This window comes from Natator depressus, chromosome 27, assembly GCF_965152275.1.
Source record: "Natator depressus isolate rNatDep1 chromosome 27, rNatDep2.hap1, whole genome shotgun sequence".
NCBI lineage: Eukaryota > Metazoa > Chordata > Testudines > Cheloniidae > Natator > Natator depressus.
In genome coordinates, this window is record NC_134260.1 from 9,455,898 (window position 1) to 9,475,509 (window position 19,612).

The 19,612-nt window shown below is 44.5% G+C and overlaps 1 protein-coding gene across 29 annotated transcripts in view; it reads left to right on the top strand.

Moving 5' to 3' along the window:
* Positions 1 to 19,434, top strand: part of FAM117A (family with sequence similarity 117 member A) — a 50,919-nt gene extending 31,485 nt beyond the window's left edge. For 26 of the 29 annotated variants that reach the window (XM_074940878.1, XM_074940877.1, XM_074940880.1 and 23 more), the window contains 7 exons: positions 7,003 to 7,169; positions 11,561 to 11,656; positions 12,293 to 12,397; positions 12,782 to 12,916; positions 15,743 to 15,968; positions 16,353 to 16,506; positions 17,640 to 19,432. In XM_074940878.1, the coding sequence (XP_074796979.1) occupies positions 7,149 to 7,169; positions 11,561 to 11,656; positions 12,293 to 12,397; positions 12,782 to 12,916; positions 15,743 to 15,968; positions 16,353 to 16,506; positions 17,640 to 17,982 (1,080 nt within the window). In that variant the 5' untranslated portion in view covers positions 7,003 to 7,148 and the 3' untranslated portion in view covers positions 17,983 to 19,432. Of the gene's footprint in view, positions 1 to 7,002; positions 7,170 to 11,488; positions 11,657 to 12,292; positions 12,398 to 12,781; positions 12,917 to 15,742; positions 15,969 to 16,352; positions 16,507 to 17,639 lie in introns of all 29 variants that reach the window. The other 3 variants (XM_074940883.1, XM_074940881.1, XM_074940884.1) reach the window with 3 other exon arrangements.
* The last annotated feature ends 178 nt before the right edge of the window (positions 19,435 to 19,612 follow it).

The following is a 19,612-nucleotide window of genomic DNA, read 5'->3' on the forward strand; positions in this document are numbered from 1 at the left end:
CATTGTCTTTCGATTTGATTGAGTGCCACAGAAAAGCCTGAACTTCTAGTATTCTTTATTGAATAATTTCCTTAAATTACATCTGCAGATGGCTTTTTTCCTTGGACAGCTTTCCCCAGCTGCATTCGAATACATCCTGTAACCAGGGAAATGGTTACAAAGACTGCAATTTCTTTCGTTTTGCTTGCAGGCCAGATCTTAAAACTCCAGCCCAGTTTAGCAGTGCCTACAGAAGTTGATTTGGGTCATAACTAATGTCAGTCTAGCTCTCTAATCTGGTAACTCCTCTTGTCATACACTGCTCCTTATCCTTGGCTATGAGTGAATGAAAATGCTTTTCCATAAGATCATGGAGGGACTGCCTCTTTCAGTGCAAAATGGTAGCTTAACCACCTGATTCAGCCTATAAGCTAGATGACTGGGAAGGCTCTTGCATGTTTTTCAGAGGGTTGCATTTTGGAGTTGGCGGTCTTGAAACCGTGTTGGAGTTTGGAGTCTGGGTATTTTGGAACTGTGGGCACAGATCTTTTGCAAGAGTCGGAGGGGTACTGTGGTTTAACCTCAGCTTCTGCCTAATTACCGGAAGATGTAGTGGATTTCAGTGCTCCCAAGGCTGTGCAGTTTGTATATGTTTGTTGAAATGGAACAAAGGGATGTGAAATGTGTAACTGTTGGTTGTAAATATTTTACAAGTAAAAGGATTATTATTCTAAAGGTGGAGGAGGAAAAACAGGTAGAGATGTAGAACATTTACTTTGTGCAGAGACTTCATCTTAAAATAGAATGTATGCCAAGAGTTGTAGAAGTTTTCAGCTAATTGTGCTACAGAGAAATGTTAATGCTAATGGGTGGGGGTGGGCATTTTTGTCCTCTCCCTAAATCCCCCTGTAACCTGGTGGTTTTTAATCTTTCACTACTATGAACAGCCCCCTAGCGGAACCTTCTTCCAGTTCAAATTATTCTCTTGTCTACCTACTCATGTTTGTTGTACGGTTTACATAAGTTATCAATGGATGTCTCACTTGACTTTACCCCCCCTCCCCCCCCCCCCAATGTTTATTAGTGAGTATAGTCTTCCTTTTCTACACCTATGTTCTGGGTAAAGCGGGCTTCCCTCCCTAGAATCAGCACTTCCTTACTGTTTTCAGCTCTCAGAACAAGGAGATGCCTCAGTAGCTAATCTGCTCCTTATCTTGCATCATGGATCCCTTTCTTCATACCCAGTTCAGTGTTTATTTCTATTTTCCTGTACTTGGGAGTTCCTCCAATACTATGGTGATTAGGGGCTTATTAGTACCTAAATAGCTCTGCCCTTCAGTGACTTGAACAAGAAGCCAGCATCTTCAGCATGTTCTCTTCTGGGGTCCCTTACAAATGCTTCTTTCATTTCTGGTACAGACTTTAGATCTGCCCTTTGTCCCTTCTGCTTCAGAAGGCTTGTCTATCGTCCTCTCCCATAGAGACAGCTCTATCTTTTCTGTGACATCCATGTGAGCTTTAATCCTGAAAACTACCAACCTCCACATCTCACCTTGATCCCAATCTTGACTATCAGCTCCTGACTATGCCCCAAATTCCTATTAATTCCTTCAGACTAAAATCTTAGGCCTCTCTGTAGAGTTCACTGTGTGCTAAGCACAGGAGTATGGATCAAGGATTTTAAACTTCATCATAACTGTGACATGTGAAGTTACCAATACACTACTTTGCAGAACTCCCAGATAAAGACCTATATATTGCATAATACTAAATTGTTCTCAAACCTTTTGATGTCATCAAGGTGTGCTCTGGCAGCAGTTTGAAGAGGAGGGAGCACCTAATGATATATTTTGTTTTAGCAGCATATGGAATATTCTTATTGAGAGGCATTAAGGGAGAGAGTAGCTTCTTATAGATTTGGTTATCACTTCCAGAATATGAAAGATAAGAGCCACATCTGGGAAATAATAAATGTTTGGTTTAGCCTTTGTTCTGATGATAGATGATGCTAGCAGGATTAATGGATGCTGCAATTTGCCAGCGCTGCCGCGTAACTTGAAATGTAGATACAAATCTTTCTTGCACCTGCCCAGTCTGCAAAATATACATGCCAAGTTTTAAATGAAAACTGAGAAATCTATAGAATCTGATCAGTTATTAAATGTTCTAGCCTTGTTCGTGGCAAAAGACCTCTATCAATTTAAGCTATGGTGCACTATTGTCTTGAGTCTGCCAAAAAATTGAAATAACTTGATGCCAATATCTCATTCCTTAATAGGATGCAACACTGAAGCTTCAGCTTTGATCACCTTTGTCAGTATTAATGCTTTCACTGCTGATCATTGCACTAGAAACATCTAGATAGTGCTTTTATGGCACATCTTGACGTTCTGTAGGACTAAGGTAGCAAATATCTGTTGGTATCTGGAGGTCTGATGCCTGCAATTAAAGTGATGTCAGATGAAGTGTCTCCCTGACTGTGGTTTGTGGACTCCTGAGTTTTCTCTAAAATGTGGTCCATTAGACTAGAGCAGCATTTCCCAAACTTTTTTGGCCACGGAACACTTTTTAGCCTGGTGTATATATGGCAGTCTAGTTAAAGCAATACAGCTTTCCAGTGTGGACGTGACTCCTTAGAAAGGAGAACATCAACGAACATCCAGATGGAGAAACTGTTGTTGCTAATTCAGGAGGGGGGCACACTTTTTAGATACTTGGCCAATGGCCTACCTTGATGTTAGGTTTCACTGTGCTGTGGGAGGTTTTTTAGATGACTTGAAATCAAAGTACCTGTTGTAGTTTGCAAGAACTATGATAGAATGCAAGCACCCCGCTGGAATTTTATTTGCCTAAAATTCCTCCTGTAGTTTCAGTTGGATATAAAGTATTTACGGTATGCTTTGAAAAATTTCTGCCCAAGTGAGGTGAACTGTTCGTATGTAGCTTGTAAAGCTTGTTGCATGCTTTCGGATACTTGGCTGGAAGGCACGGTATAAATCAGTTATTGACCCTAGTAATCCTCACATGAATGGGAGTGGCTTTGGCTGTATCTCTACTGGATTCTCACTTTCATGAGAGCCTCTAAAAAGGTAGACCTCTTGCATTAAATGTTTAGATTCTTTGAGCTAATGAGCTCAGAATTGTAACAAACTCCTTGATGTGCCCACATATCACAGCACACACAAGTAAAATTTCTCCACTGTATACCTGTAACAGCCAGGCACAGTGAGATAAGTGTAGCATCAGTTCAGCCTTAACTTTGACTTTTATCTAAGCTCTGTCCATTTGTTAGATCCTTAAAGGGACACAGTTAATCTTAAGAGTTGACATGTTTCGAAAGACTTCAGTGTCTGATTAAACTGCATGTCCGTGAACTTTTTAGAACATTGTTCTGCTCCCCTTTTTGATAAGGTTTAGCTCTGCAAGGGAGAAACTATAAGGGGGATTGTGAAATAAACTATATACAAATGCAAAACTACTGGAAATATTTTTGCTAACTTCTGTTTGTATATTAGGTGTTGCCTCTAACTGTATTGGGTACAACATTTCCAGCTAGAAATGTCTTGCTGATGTCCCTTTAACAATTTTTAGTAAATTTGTCCAGGGATCTGATATGTCCTCCTGCAGATGATAAAGATGAGATGGGCACTTTTTCTTCCTACAACTCCCTAGAAAGCTATATTTGCTGAGAGCCCAGTGCATGATAGGGATAGAGTCCAGAGTTCTAGTATAAAAAAAAGAATTGAAAATGCAGCCACCTTAACGATGAGGTCACACTTGACCTGAGTGAGTAAAAGGGACTATGCAAAAGTTGTTAGTGCAGCAGAGAGAGACAACCAAGTGGGTCTCTGAGATATAGCGACGGTTCTGTTATCTTGAGTGGCTTTGCTGTCGCATGAAAATCGAAAGCCCTCAAACTTCACTCTTGTCGGCTGTGTAGTTAGCGTTGGACCAAATCCAGAGCCTACAGCCAGGTGGCAGGGCTGTTTGGACTTAGTGCAATAGGATGATAATAGAACTGCTGTAAACAGGACACTCCACCCTGCCTCGACTTCTCTCATGCACCCTCTTTGTCATGCTGGAAATGTTGTTTTACTGTCTCCGATGCTTTTTTTAGGCCTATTCACTTTGACTTGGGCGGGGCGGGGCGGGCACCCCTCATCCAGCACAAGCCCTGCCATCTGACTGCCTCCATTCCCACACCCTTTCCCCATCTTAGATTGCTACTGCCTTTAAGGGAACAACACTGTCCACTTGCAGAATTGACCTCCTGCAGTGGCAGGATGCTCCATCTGAGAGAAGGAATCGAGGTACAGCCACTTACATATTGAGTAGACATTCCCTCCTCAGGACTTTAATCTGTGCATTTGAGATTCCTCTGTGCAACAGGCATAGCTGTCTTAAGAGACCATGTTCATGCCCACACTCATTTCTCATGTATGCTGTAGAAGTCATTTTAGAATGGAGTGGAGCTGACATTTGCCAGATCATCCCCACAATCCAGTTGAGTGTTTGCAAATGGAAAGGCATCCATCCTCATGTATCAGCAGGTGATGGCTATAGCAACACAGAGGACCTTCAGTGGTGGTGTAAAGGGAGTTTCTGGGATTCATAGGCGCTGACTCAGTGGGTGCTCTGGGGCTGGAGCACCCATGGGGGTGAGGGGAACCCATATTAGCTCTCCCTCTCCATGCCTCCCACCTGCCATGATCAGCTGTTTCACAGTGTGCAGGAGGCTCTGGGGGGAGGAACGAGGATGTGCTGTGCTCAGGGGAGGGAGTGGGGAGAGGTGGGAAGGGGATGTGGACTTGGGGAGGAAGGGGTGGATTGGGGGGCAGAGTGGGGGGTCGAGTACCCGCTGGCACATTGGAAAGTCAGCACCTGTGCTGGGATCTCTGGGATATAGTGGACTCTGGGGTGGTGGAGATGGGGGGGTTGTCCAATTATGGTAGCATGTTTAACTCTTCTGCCAGAAACCTATTCTTGGGGACCAGCATGAGTTGAGGAGACAGCTGATGCCATATATAATTGAGATGCAAGTGATGCAGCCTGTGGGGCAGTGACTCACTGAAAGGAACTGCTAACACTTGAGCAGGTTTTTAAACTAGAATTAGGGTGGTGGTTTTTCTCAGACTGAGAGTTGTTTGAGGCAGGGGCCATGTCTTCATATTTCTATGGGGCCGTTCAAAATCCCATTTGAGAGCTAGGTCCTATTGCAGTACAAATATTAAATCTTTTCCAGCCCTACCACAGGCCTCTATGGCAAGTTGCTTTTTGTTTCTGTTCCGCCTCACCTGGAACTCAATTTCTATTACTTAAGTCATTTTTAGATGACACAGATTAAGTTGATAAGGAATCTCACCAGAAACACAGAGGTTAGTAAACAGATGGCAGCCATTTCTGAGCACTTAGAATGCCATGTGGCAAGGACTGCAAGCCTTTGTATATTGAATCATTTGATTACTAGAATATTAGTACTGGAATTATTAGAAATATTAATACTGGAATACAGGCTTAATTTACACTTTAAAACCAAGTGCTAAATTGTTTTTACCCATTGGGCTCTGAATTTGGGGGGTACATATATAAAACACCTGAACCAGGGCTGTCCAAGGCCTCATTGACTCTTTGCCAGGAGGCCAATGCGCTGATTCTAATTTGCATATTAATTTACATGTTTAATCAAATTAAATGCAAACAACCCCTAGTGTTGGCTTCAGCTTGCATGTTTCTTTATAGAATAGAAAATGCTCATTTGACTTCATCAGTAATAAAAACCCTGCTGTTCTCTGTCCCTGCACTGCAGTTCCAGGGAGAAGGGGACTACACTGTTCTGTCTGGCCACACATGGAGTGCACACCTACTTTAGAGCTGACTAGGAATGTAATATGCTGGGGGGTGAGGTTGTATGTAACATCTTCCCTCTTTCAGCGTGTCTGCCAAGAGAGAAGTTTGGCATTCTGTACTCTTAGCTGTTGGCATGAAATGGAAGCATGTCTGTGCACACAGTTACTGACATGGGAACTTACACTGGTGGTGTTTACAGAAGCTTTTCTGTTTGTCATAAAGCTGCAGTTGTGAAAATATTGCTCTCTGAATAGGCAACATAGTCATCCAGTGGACTGAGCATGAAACAGAGAGCCAGGACTCTTCTGACTTTTAGTTCTGGCTGTGACACTGACCAAGTCACTTACCCTTCTGCTTCATATTTGCTCTGTAAAATGGGGATATGTATTTACTCACCTCCCTTAATGCTTGCATAGCACCTTTCATTGGAGGATCCCGAAGTGCCTCAAGTAAATTTTTCTTTTGTTACAGATAAGGAAAATGAGGCACACAAACTCCAGCTTGCATGCAGTGTCATTGTTTTAGATTAGAACCCAGGTTTTCTGACTCAGTAGTGTACTTTGGGCCACTAGGCAACATTGCCATGAGGGCTTAATAGATGTTTGCACAGTACAGCATTAATGCAAAAATATTGTAGATGTGCCAAATATTTCAGTATGCCATTGAGCTGTGACTACCTTCAATTCTTAAGTTAGATTGGAATTTCTGATCAACAGTTTCAAGCAGCTTCTTCAGCACTGAAATAAAAGTTCCCGCACTAAGAAAAGAATCTTATTTTGATAAACATTAGCATAGATCTCTGTAGTGGGGGCATTTAAGCAGATTTCCCTTCCCTGACCCAACTAACCAACAACCATAGTGACTTCTGACAGTTGATCATGAGTAACAGGACTTTCATTGTTGTCTAGATTCAGGCTGGGAGATGGCAAATGAGAGCATACAAGCTTCTGCTACTATAATGGCGTGAGTGCAGTGGATTAATTAGGAATAATAGGACTTCTCTTGTTGCTTCCAGTAACTGAACTAATTTCTCTATCCCTGTCTGTCATTCTGGTTGCTCTCATCATCCCTGAAATGGGTTTTCACTTGGTTGCACTGTATCAAATGGAAGACATTTAAAGCACTAAGTGTTAGTTATGGGCAGAGACTTAATATTTTTCTGCTTTTTCCTTCTAGCTAGTGTTCCATGTGCTACTGCTGTTGAAAAGACATGCCGGACCAGAGCGCCCAGAGTGAGGCGCACCTCTTCGCTAGATACCATCCTTGGATCGTACCTCCTAGGACAGTGGCCACGGGATGCTGATGGAGCTTTTGCTTCATGCATGAATGACAAAGCTACCCAGGTATGGAAGGTACCTTTGCAAGGTCTGAGGTATGGGGAGGGTTACAGAATGCTGGACTGGGGCTGCATAAACTGATTGTTAAAGAAGGCATCAAGCTTTCTTCTGTTCCGCTGCAACTTTCTAGGAAGACCTTCCCCTCTTACTACTTAGCCTCACTTCACTCTGGTTTGGTGTGGAGTTAGAATTCTCTTGGCCTTGTTTGGAGGCAGATGGCCTTTGATGCTTTGCTTCAATACTGGCTCAGTGTTAGGGGTGGTTTTTTTTTTGGTGGCTTGCAGCTCTGGGCCAAATCCTTATATAACACTCATGGGCTCTGTGCCACAGCAAGAAGTCAAGGGTGCTCCCACAGAGGACTTGCTCAGTGCGAGCCATACAGCACTCTGCTGTAGCATGGAAAGGCTCCAGACTTTGAGGAACTCTTAGCAACCCGTAAATATTACTATATGGCAACAGATACTGGTTCTGCATGTGGAGATGTGGAAGAATTTAGAAGGATAAGAGCATCTGTTCACTTAACCAGCCATTTATTTAGCACATTAAAACTGTTAATGGAGTGTTCATTCTCCAGCAGTTTATTACTTACTGGGCTGTTTGCAGGAAATTCTCAATTGGTTTCCAAGTTCCGTTGTCCTGTTTAAATATATTCTTGTCTGTTCTGGTCTCTGCTGCAACAAGCAGTTCAGGGGTTGGAGGGCATTCTGAACAGAAAGGGAAGGAATTCCTTTGCCTTGTATCTTTGGGGTGGGAGATGGTCTCTTAAAGCATATTGGCACCAGTAAGGAAATGTAACCCCAGTGTTTAGGATCTGCAACTAAAAGGTTAATTTTTTAGGCATTTGCTCTGCTTTCCAGCTGGTCTTCTCCACAGTATGTTAAATGCTGATATGTTCATTTGACCCTTACTTTCAATGTGGATTTAACCAGTGTGGTGCCTAAAGCAAGTTATGCCAGTGAGGTAGCAGTACCTTCCATCTGACTGACTGAAAGCTCTTTGCAAACAAGAGTAAAGGACGCCTCCCAGCACACCTGTGAAATAAGTAATTATCACCACTATTTTGTAGATGGGGAAACTGACAGGGTTAGCAGTTCCCTGGGGAAAACTAGTTTAGGCCAGGGCACTGGTAAAATACTGGCTGAAGCCTGATTTAAACTGGGGAAAAGAATTGCATCAGTATCCAGCAAGATCAGCAAGGATAGAATGACTCTTTTCAAATTTGGGATACATCCATTCAAAACTGCAATAGGAATAGGCTCAGTCTCTCCAGTGCACCAAAGTTGATTGTCTGCTACAGAATGTGACATGGCCAAATGGACTTGGACTGCTAGGCTGCAACTCTCTGTGCACCTGATTGCTTAATACTTCAAGCCTACCGCTCTGCATTATTGTTTTCATATAATCGAATGTTTTCAACTTTTGTTTATACAATATTGAAAACTGAAATGAGTCACGACCTGTAGAACTTCCTTGAGAAATTACTGGACCAAAATGTATAGGCGTTCCAGTGTTCAGTGTTATAATTACATACATTAGTAATGTGCTCACTGCAATTTTACTTTTCTTTTGTACAGCTCTAAATTAATCTACTGCCCTATGTAGCCACAATTTGAATACATAACTAAAACTAAATGTAATGCAGTGTGCATTAATGAATCTGTTTTTAAAGTAGAAAATGCCTTAAACAGAGACTAACTCGTTTTTCCTACGGTGGTAAAAACCATGATTTTACATGCTAAAAAACACCTCTGGTAAATACCATACCATCCCTGGAAACTGAGACACATAGGTTGTGACTTGCCTAGGTCACACACTAAACTTGTGGCAGAGCTGAGAATAGAGCCCAAGCTTCGTAGCTGCCAGTCCTGTGCCTTATCCATATCATGTTCTTCCACCTGTCATCCCATTCTAACTTTTACTGAGATGCAGGATCATCTGTGTTGCTGTTCTGCAGTTTGCCAGACTGAATTTTTCAGTGTCTTCAGGCACAATGAAGCAGGCTCTCTGGAACTTCTGGTGGCCAGTGCATGTTTATACCTTTCTTTAAATAGCTACTGATCAGCTGTTTTGAAAAACTCTAGATCTGCTAGCTTAAGGTGGTTAAGTGAGATGCAGCTGCAGGTGCTGAGTGTGGGGGCGAGGATGGCAGCAATCTACATGATTAGAGCTTGTGGTTTCATCTTTCTTGCTGCACAAAGCATTTTGTCCCTTCTCACTGTGAGGGGAAGTGGTTTTTGCCACAGTTAGTACAACAGGTTCTGTAATTTCCTTCTCTGCTGATAGACTTGGCCCTAGAGAGGTAGGAGGCACATGCATGCTCAGTCTTCAGACGTTCTCACTCCTGCAGGGTTCTTTCTTCCTTTTTAGGCTCTGACATGAGCCTTTAAGCAGTGCTAAGTGCTCTGGTGTTAAGGTTCTCTCGCCCTTGGAGTGTAGAGCCCAGTGTAGATATCTGGAGCCCACTCAAGTGGTGAGGGATCCTGAGGGTAGTCCAGTGACTGGAAGAAAAAGGGGACCAAATGCAGCTTTGGATTATAACACCCCCACACCTACTATGAGGGTCCAATAGCATTTTACAGACAACTTGGACTAAATTGTCTTGAATATCCTTCTTAGCATTGGTTCATAAGTACATGAGGTGTCCAGCGTTTTAAGAGGCTGAATTACTTTAACCCCAGAGCAGTATCAGCCCTGGCAGTTGCAGTTCAAGCATCCCCATCAGTGTCCCTGCTGCTCTGACCTGGGTGGCGAATGTGGGGTTGGGTCAGTCCCATGCCCATTCAGTCTTTGATCTGGCAGACACAAGTTTGTTTCATGGAAACCACTAAGTAGCAACAAATTTCAGGCGTTGCAGGAAACAGAATTCTTTGCTTATTTGAAGTGGGCCACTGGATCCAATCTGCCAGCACAAGAGGACTTCACTTAAGTTTTTGGTCTAGTGACCACCCTTCCGATCTGCATGCCACATCAGGCTGCTGCTGCAACCCCAAAGAGGAGCCCCTGTGTAAAATTGAAAGTTTGTTGGTGGAAAAGCAGCATGCTAAACTACCAGTGGTATGGGTCCTAAGGAGTCCAGTTCAGCCTCCGCTATTCAGTGAAAGCTGGAGCAGTACCTGTAAATCAACTGTATCCAGCTATAAAGCTTAATCTGTCAGCAGAAACCTTGTACCTTTCTGGATAGCTTGTCTTGTTCCTCTGGCTTGGACTGTAACCTTTTAAGCAACTTTCTGCAGAGAGGATTCTGCAGCCGTAGTGACTCAACAGGGCTGTTTTTAACAGCTGCTGTTTTTGCAATGACCTCTCCAGGGAGGTCAGTTGCATTGCTTGGAGAGGAACTGTTCTCAGGCCTTTGCACCTTCTGGCAGCTTGTCCAGGGAGGGCTGAGGAGGAAATTACCATCAATCCCTCCCACAGAAATGGCAGGGAGGGGAATGACTTGAGATGAGTGGTTTATGGTGAGTTTAAATGTGGTGGTGGGGATGTATTTGAAAGTGAGGTACCTTGGGACTCGTTTCTGATCCTAATATCTCATCCATGAGAATTTAAGTTCACTGTACTTCCAGTGCAAGGAAATTCACATGCTTCACCTAGCCGGAGTTTGGCAAACCATTTCTTTTGATGATTGAAATAGAGTTGTCTCTTGAAAAACAGTTCTGTAAAATGGTGCTGAGGTCCTGTTTCCCCAACAAGTTCAAATTTGCTCAGTTTACAGTCAGTCCTGCAGACTCAAATGGGATCCGAGTCAAGCCAGATTCTTGCATTGCTCATGCATCAGAACCAATACAAGACTCTGGTAGCCAACTTCTGCTTTTGGTTACACGTATGAACTTCCACTCAATCTTTATTGAGGCTGGACAGGTGTAATGGGGAAGAGAAATCTGGCCTAGCAATCAGAACATAATTTGCTCTGAGCGGTGCTAACTGCTAGGCTAACATGAGTGAAAAGGAAAATACATACATCACTTCTGTCACCAGATCTGACTGGGTACATGTGGGAGGCAGGAAATGTCATTTGTACACTCCTGCTTTTTTCTCTGGTTATGCATAGCAATATTATTCATCACGGATATCTGAGCAGCTGACAAAAAGATAAAGCCAGTGTCTTGAGTGGTTCTCTCCTTGCCTATCCCAGTACAGGAAGAAGTAGATTCAAAGAACCACAAGTTCAAACAAACATTGCTTGATCTCAGAGTATTAACATGCAACTATTTTCTGATCTGTTTTACTGTGCATAGGCACTGTGACCCGAAACTCTTAATCCAGAGCTGAAGGAAGGACTGAAATATAAGTGTGAATGCACAGTACTTGTTCACTTTTCTTCCTAGGAGGCCTTGTCCCCTGCCTAGAAGACAGTAAATTTGGTGGGTGCAGGCCTAAATAATCTCTCTTCCCTTCAGACTCCAACATCCTGGCACGAAGTGGAAGTCGGGAAGGCCAGTGCCAGTACTCATAAGCGTTCTGCATCTTGGGGTAGCATGGATCACCGCAGAGAGGTAAACAGACCCCTTCTACAACTTAGCAACCCTTACAAGTCTTACTCATTATGGACCATACCTTGCCCATAAAGTGGGGAAAGAGTGTAACTGAAGCTGAGATATTAAACTCCCATGTGCACTCGTTAGCCCTTAGTTTGAGGGCTGCATGGCCTAAGTAAATATTCTAATTGTCCATAAATCTTACACGGCAGGTCAGCATGCTCTTCCCACCCCACCCACCCTCTATTTGATAAACTGCAAGTCCCTCCTCTAGCCAGCTTCCCTTGTAAGCGGGTTGACTATAGCTTAGTGCATCACTTGCAGAGAGGCCATGCCCATAACACCAACCCTTGGGGTGAGCTCTGTTGAGTCCTGGTTCAAAGCTGATGCTGTAAATGAAAGACTAATACTCCAGGACTTCTGGATAGGGAAAGCTGTCTACACCCTTGTAAAATAGGGGAGTTCACTATTAAACCTTTGGAATAACTTCCTCCCCACCCTCTGAGAAATGTCCAAGGTTTGTTCTAGCTTGACTGAATGTGTCCCTCTGTCTTGTAACTCCCTGTGGGGGAAACAATGGGGAGGGGATGGTGAATTTTGGTTGTAAGCCCTGTTTCCTTGTCCAGTTCTATATATGCTGAATTTGTTTGCTAGATTGCTAAACTGAAGCAGCAGCTCCAGCGAACTAAGCTAAGTGGCAAGGAGAAGGACCGGAGCTCCCCACTCCAGGGGGATCACGCTGTCCTTGGATCAGTCAGGGTACGTTTCATGTTTCATCCCCTTCTTCCCCATCTGTTTTGCAGTGTACCCTAATGAGGCTGGGGAGCACAGTCCAGTTCTGCTGCCAGATTACAAATCCAGTTTCTAAGTGGTTCTTAGTTTTGTTTAAATTCTAATATCCAGTGTGGTTTAAAAAACAAAACAAAACCTTCCCCATGTACCCCCAAGGCTTTGGACTGCAGGCAATGGGTTTAATATACACACTTTCCTATCAAGGCTTTCCCCAATCAGCTGGCTTCCTAGAACATCTTGGCTGAAAATTCAGAGCTGAGGGAGATAGATGCAGCTGTGCTGGGAGATCTGTATGAGTTTGTGTGGCTGCAGTGTACCCCTGCACCTCAGACTGACTCTGTGTTGTCACAGGACTCCCCTCCTGGACTCCCTCCTGCATCTCCTGTTTTGAGGCTCAGCCCCTGCTTACATAGGAGCCTGGAAGGACTAAACCAGGAGCTGGAGGAGGTTTTTGTGAAGGAACAAGGAGATGAGGAGCTTCTCAGGGTGAGTTGTGTCCCTTCGGGTAGAATCATAAGTATCAGGCTGGAAGGGACCTCAAAGTCATAAAGTGCAGTCCCCTGCACTAAGGCAGGACCAAGTAAACCTAGACCATCCCTGACGGGTTTGTCCAAGCGGTTCCTCCAACAATGGAGATTCCACAGCCTCCTTGGAAGCCTATTCCAGAGCTTAACTACCCATATAGTTAGAACGTTTTTCCTAATATCTAACCTAAGTCTCCCTTGTAGGACATTAAGCCCATTTACTACTTGTTCTGTATTCAGTGGACATGGAGAACAATGGACCAGTCTTCTTTTCTCAATACTAAACAAGCCCAGGTTTTTAACTTTGCCTAATAGATCAGGTTTTCTAAACCTTGGATCATTTTTGTTGCTCTCCTCTGGACTTGCTCCAGTTTGTCCACATCTTTCCTAAAGTATGGTACCCGGAATTGGACACCGTACTGCAGCTGAGGCCTCACCAGTGCTGAGCAGAGCAGGACAATTACCTCTTATATATGACACTCCTGTTACTATACCCCAGAATATTATTAGCCTTTTTCGCAACTGTCACATTGTTGACTTGTATTCAGTTTGATCCACTGTAAGACCCCCTCCCCCGCCGCCCCCCCGGTTTTTCAGCATTACTACCACCTAGGCTGTAAGTCCCTATTTTGTAATTGTGCATTGGACTTTTCCTTCCTAAGTGAGTTATTTTGCACTTATCTTTGTTGAATTTCATCTTGTTAAATTCAGACCAGTTCTCCAATTTGTCAAGGTGATTTTGAATTCTAAGCCTGTCCTCCAAAGTGTTTGCAACTCTTCCAAGTTTGTCACCTGCAGATTTTATAAGCATACTCTCCACTTTATTATCCAAGTCATTAATGAAAATATTTAGTACCAGATGAAGGACTGACCCCTGTGAGACCTCACTAAATATACCCTTCCAGTTTGACAGCAAACCATTGAGAACTACTCTTTGAGTGTGGTCTTTCAATCAGTTGTGCGCCCATCTTTTAGTAAGTTCATCTAGAGCACATTTCCCTAGTTCACTTATGAGAGAGTCATGTGGGATTATATCAACTAACATTAAGATATATCATGTCTACAGCTTCTCCCCCATCCACTGGGCTAGTAACCCTGTCAAAGAAGGAAATTAGGTTGGTTTGGCATGATTGATCTGTTGACCTGAATACACCTAACTTACCTTAACATTCTTTAACATGTTCATTCTCTATCTTAACTTGTTCTTTCCCCCTTGTTGTTAATTGTGTTGAGTATCTGGCCACCTTTTTAGTGAAGACTGAAGGAAAACAGGCCTTAAATATCTCTGCCTTCTTGATGCCATCAGTTAATAGCTCTTTCCCTGCTAAGTAGAGGATTTACATTTCCCTTCATCTTTCTCTTGCCCCTCATGTATTTAAAGAACCTCCTCTTGTTGCCTTTCATGTCCTTTGGTAGGTGTAACTCATTTTGTGCCTTAGTTTTTTCTGATTTTGCCCATACATGCTTGTGCTATTCTTTTGTACTCCTCAGTAATTTCTCCATGTTTCCACTTTATATAGGATTCCTGCTTGATTTTCAGGTAAAGAGCTCCTGATAGAGCCATATTGGCCTCTTGCTATTCTCCCTGTCTTTCCTTTGCATCAGGATAGTTTGCAGTTGTGCCTTTAATACTGTCTCCTTGTGAAACTGCTAACTCTACTGAACTCCTTTCTCCCTTCATTTTCTTCCCATGGGACTTTACCTACCAGTTTCCTCAGTTTGTCTGCTTTTGTGTGTGTGTAAGTCCATTGTCTTTATTCTGCTGCTCTCACTCCTGTCCTTTCCTGGGGATCATGAAATCTATCATTCTGTAATTGTAGATTTGTAAAGATTTAGGCACCTAACTCCCATTGGTTTCAGTAGGAGTCAGGTGCCTAAATACATTAAAATCCAACACTAAGTGACTTTCACATGGTCACACAGTCTGTGGCAGAGCAGAGAACTGAACCAAGGTCTGTTGAGTTCCAAACCAGTGCTCTAACCACTTGTTTGTGGGTTTGTGCTTGTCATTAAAACTAGAGGAAGCAACCAAGGAAGTTCTCTGAGACTCTTAACTGCTTTGATTAGCTGCTCATTTGTCAGCTCTCCACCTTGGGCCCTTTGGGTATGGAACTCCAACCCAGAGCTGCCCCCTGCTCCACATTCCTCTTCAAACCCACTGCTGCTGTGATACTTAAGAAATCAGCCAGTTAACTACAGTGTTGAGAATATGCTGCATCATTTTAAAAAGCGTATTAAATTATGGTAGTGGCCAAAGGTCTCAGTCAGAATCAGGGCCTCCTTGTGCATATGCAGAAGAGTCCCTAGACAGAGCTTTCAATCTAAAGGATTTGTGCCTATACCAGTTCTGCATCATTGCCTGTCCCTCCCCATTTGTATGTTGCTTGTCTCTTGTCTAAGATTACATAAACTCTTCGGAGCAAGGGTTGTGTCTTTGTATTGGGCCAGGCTGTCAGTGTCCAGCAAGGCCCCCAGCCTGACTAAAGTATCTTGACATTGCTGCAGCATAAATATTGAATTGTTGTCTAAGGTGCATGGCATTAAACTGGCAGGGAGAGGGAATTAGTCTGAAGGCTAGTAGAGAAATGGCTCTGTAATTCAGCACCTCTGTGTGTTCTGGATGGGTATATGATCTGCCCCTGCCTATATAAATCCCAAAGCACGTGGTCTGGAGCAGTAGGATTGCTTCAGTCAACGGAGATCTAAATGCCACTTGTAAGTTCTGCCTGTCTGTGTGAAAGGGGGCTGAGGTTGGGGGTTGCTGTTCAATATGCTTTCCTCCCTCTAGATTCTGGATGTTCCAGATGGCCACAGGGCACCAGCCCCTCCCCAGAGAGGCTCTGAGGATCTTTTGCTGCTGACTCTGGAACCCAGCAGTAGCAGCTGCAGCAGCCTTTCTCTTTCCCCATCCCCTTCTGTGCCTCTCCGATCTTCTCCGCACACCCCTGCAAGAGCAGCTACGGAGGAGCTTTCTTCGACCCTGGAAGAGCCACTGCCGGACCCCAAGGAGAAAGGTAAATGGCAGTAGTTAGGCTCAGCAGTGGCCTTCTCCCAGCACAGGGAGATGTGAACACAGTAACCCTTTCAGTGCAGCGACCCAGTTCTCTCCACCTCCAGTGTGTGTTGAATTGGGATTGTGGGAGCCCAGAAGTTAAGTAGGAGATGGGGAGTGTGGGGCGGGGTGTCATTGAGTAGGTGCTAGAACAAATTGGAGTTGCAAGGACTCTTCTGTGCAGGGTTTTTTTCCCTCAGTCACTTGGGAATTCTCAGTACCAGGCTGACTGAGGATACAAGTTAGTAACTGAATGCAGTTCTCATGCCAGGACTTTTGGACGCTACTGTGATTTTGGGGAGCTTATCCTGTGTTGATTTAAAAGGGCTCTGTTGAATTCTTCTAGAATCTTCTCAAAAAAGTCTTCCTTCCCTGCTAGAGGATGGTAGCCCCTCTCCAGTCCTGGCCTTTGCCTCGTCTCCGCGACCTAACCACAGCTACATGTTTAAACGGGAGCCTCCCGAGGGATGTGAAAAAGTCCGGGCCTTTGAAGAGGCTTCGTAAGTATCAGAAGGGATGATGTCTTGAGGGAGAGTTTAAATGAGATGGTGCCAATGCTTATGCGGTTTCCCTTGCCTACATTGTACTGCGTAACTGTCACTCCCCCCTCCTTGGCCTGACTCCAAGGAAATAAACCTCTAAAACAGACTGGAATTGGGGAGCAGCTTCTCTTGGGAAGTATGCAGACATTAGATGTGCTGCCCTCTTGTTGGGTGCAGAAGCAATGAACCAGAGTGCTTCTGACACGCTGGAGGACTCTTCGGTGAAGATGACCAGTGGCGCCTGCCTTCCCACCACACATACAAGCGCTTTGCTTACCTAACCAACATGCCCACTTGGCCACAAGGGTTGGCCCTCAAATAAACCAGCTCTGCTTTCCCCAGCCCTCAGCAGGATGGGGCTGTTGACCTTACCTGTGCTACTGGCCACCCTTCCTGCTCAGCCTGCTTGTTGGCTCCCATAACCACCCACAGTTCCCTTTGTTTGCTTCCAGTCAGCCTGCTTCCCTTCTACTGGTCTCCAGCCCAATGGTTGAGTTGAGAACTGTAGGGAGGGCAAGCAAGAAGAGGTCAGTGAGGGTTCCTACCATTGTCAAGGGTGACTTGGGTCTCCTTCCATCTCCAGGCAGGTCTACGCTTAAAACGGTGTACCACTGTAGCGCTTCAGTGAAGATGCTACTACACAGAGAGCTTCTCCTGTCGTCATAGCTACCGCCTCTTGTGGAGGTGGATTAACTATGTCAATGGGAGAGCCCTTTGAGGTAGTGCTGTCTACTCCAGGGGTTAGGTCAGTATAGCTGTGTTGGTCAGGAGTGTGGATTTCACACCCCTGAGCAGTGTAGTTATACCAATGTGCATTTATAGTGTAGACCTGTCCCTAGAGTCTTGGTCTGCCCAGCTGCTCAGAGCCCTCACTCGTTGCTGGCCAAGTGCTTCCATTGTGTTTCTGAAAGAACTAACAGACTATTCCCTGCCTGGAAAGTGGCCAGCTTGCAAAGGGTTAAGACAGTAGGCAGTCTGTGCCCTCCACACAACAAGCGTATACTATCAAAGCTGCAATTGCTTGAACAGCTGTATGCTCTCTGAGGGCTCCATTCCTAACCCATTTCTTTTTGTTTCTCTCCCTCCTTCAGATCCCCCAGCCCTGATCAGAATTTTCTGCCCTCCTGTCCTGATAAGAACAAAGTCCACTTCAACCCAACTGGCTCTGCCTTTTGTCCGGTCAGTCTGGTAAAGCCTCTCTTTCCAAACATGGGTTTCCTGTTCAGAAGCTTCCCTACTACCCCCAGCCCCGTGCCATCAGGCACGTTCACCTCCTGCCAGTCCACTGCCCCAGGCCCGTTCCTTGGGTCGCGGAAAGACTCCGCAGCAGATGGCTTTAGCGAGGTCTCTAAATCACCTCCACTGAACTTTGAACACTGGAAACGCACCCAGACAGAAGAGAGTGTCCTCTTTCATAGCTCTCTTGTGGTCTAAGGCCTTTAGGAGACCTGGCACAGCAAAGCATCTGTGGTTCTTCGGTGCATCTTAAACAGCCTGCGGTGCCTTGAAGTTGGGACTTGAGGGTTAGATGGGCAGCCCTGGGACTGAAAACCACAGCAAGTTTCCTCCAGAGCGATGGTGAAAACTATTAAGTACAATGTGCCACAGGACTCTTTGCTGCTGGAGTGGTTCCTTTCTTCGAGCCCCCCCAGTACTTAAAGCACTTTCCTCTCCTGTGTTGAAATGTCATTTTTTTCCTGTATGATTGTTTTGCTGTCAAAGAGCAGCTGGGACTCTGCTGCTGGTAAGCAGCATGGAAATGCAAGCTACCTGGCTCTTTAAATGAAATTCCTTGCTGCAGGTATTCAGGGGACATGGGAGATTCCTAGCACTTCTCATCCCCACAGTTGTCATATGGACTTCCTGCACCCAGGAGGAGGGAGGCCAGTAGCTTGGCTGCCTCCTGGAGAAGCTGGTAGAACCTGGCTTAGCTGATTCCAGCTACCTGAATGTATTGGGCAGAATTTGACAATGCATCTGCTCTCTATCAAAGGCAGCTTGAGCCACTTAAAGCACCCAAAATACAGAAGAGAAAGACGTGAGGGGCTTGGAAGTGAACTGTAGACAGCTCCACTACTGGATAGCTGAACCCTTTGAAATAGCCACCTAGAGCTTTCAGGAGCCTCTTGGAATGCCTTGCTGTACAAAGATAGAGAATGCAGATCAGATACCTGCCAGTGCACCTTCGGGAACCTCTGTTTGCAGAGGACCTGTACTCTGGGAAGCTTCTTACACGACAGAGGATGAATAAGTAGAGATGTGGAACTGTCTGCATGGCTTGGTAGGTAGCAGAGGGCCTCTCAGACCCCCACAGCCTTTTGTCAGGGGAAGGAGATGGAAATCTAAGTCCAAGCAGCATACAAAAGGTTTCCATGGACTTGTGGAAGGTTGCTGCTAGTAGAGATGTTACATGCTGCTTTCCAACCAAATGCCGTGGACATCCTGACTGGTTCTGGTATTGTTTGCATGTGCAGAGGTGGAGTTGGGGATCAGAACCATTTTGTCTCACTGCAGAAAAACTTTATGCACAGACATAAGATCATCCTAACTGGGCTGGAGTCTGAGATCCTGCTAGACCCAGAGATGCTTATCCCAGCACAAAGCCTTATAAGGTGAAACTATAACATGAGGAATTCTGATTGTAATGCCTCTTGAAAATGAAAGTATTTGATTTGTGTTCTGTTGCTAAGGCTCTGGGTTGTATTGAACCCTATTTTCTTGTATCTGATGTAGAAACTCTATTTTCTTCCAAAGACACTATTTTTGCAGCTGTTTGAAGTTTGTATTTTATGTATGTATTGCAAAGCTTAAAGGAGGAATGTTAGCCTTGGAGTTTTTCTTGTCTTGTGTTCAGAGTTTTTTTTGCAGATCTTGGTGTTGCCAGTAAAAAAAAAAAAAAAAAAAAAATTCCAGGCATCCAAAGCTCCTTTTCTTTCTTTGGGGTTTGATAGTATTTAGTCTAAACTGGAATCTTTGGGTAGTTGAATCGACGGCTGCTGAAACGACAAACAGGCTGGATAGACTGCATTTGCTGCTGCAATGGCCTCTAGCTGTTGATACGGTA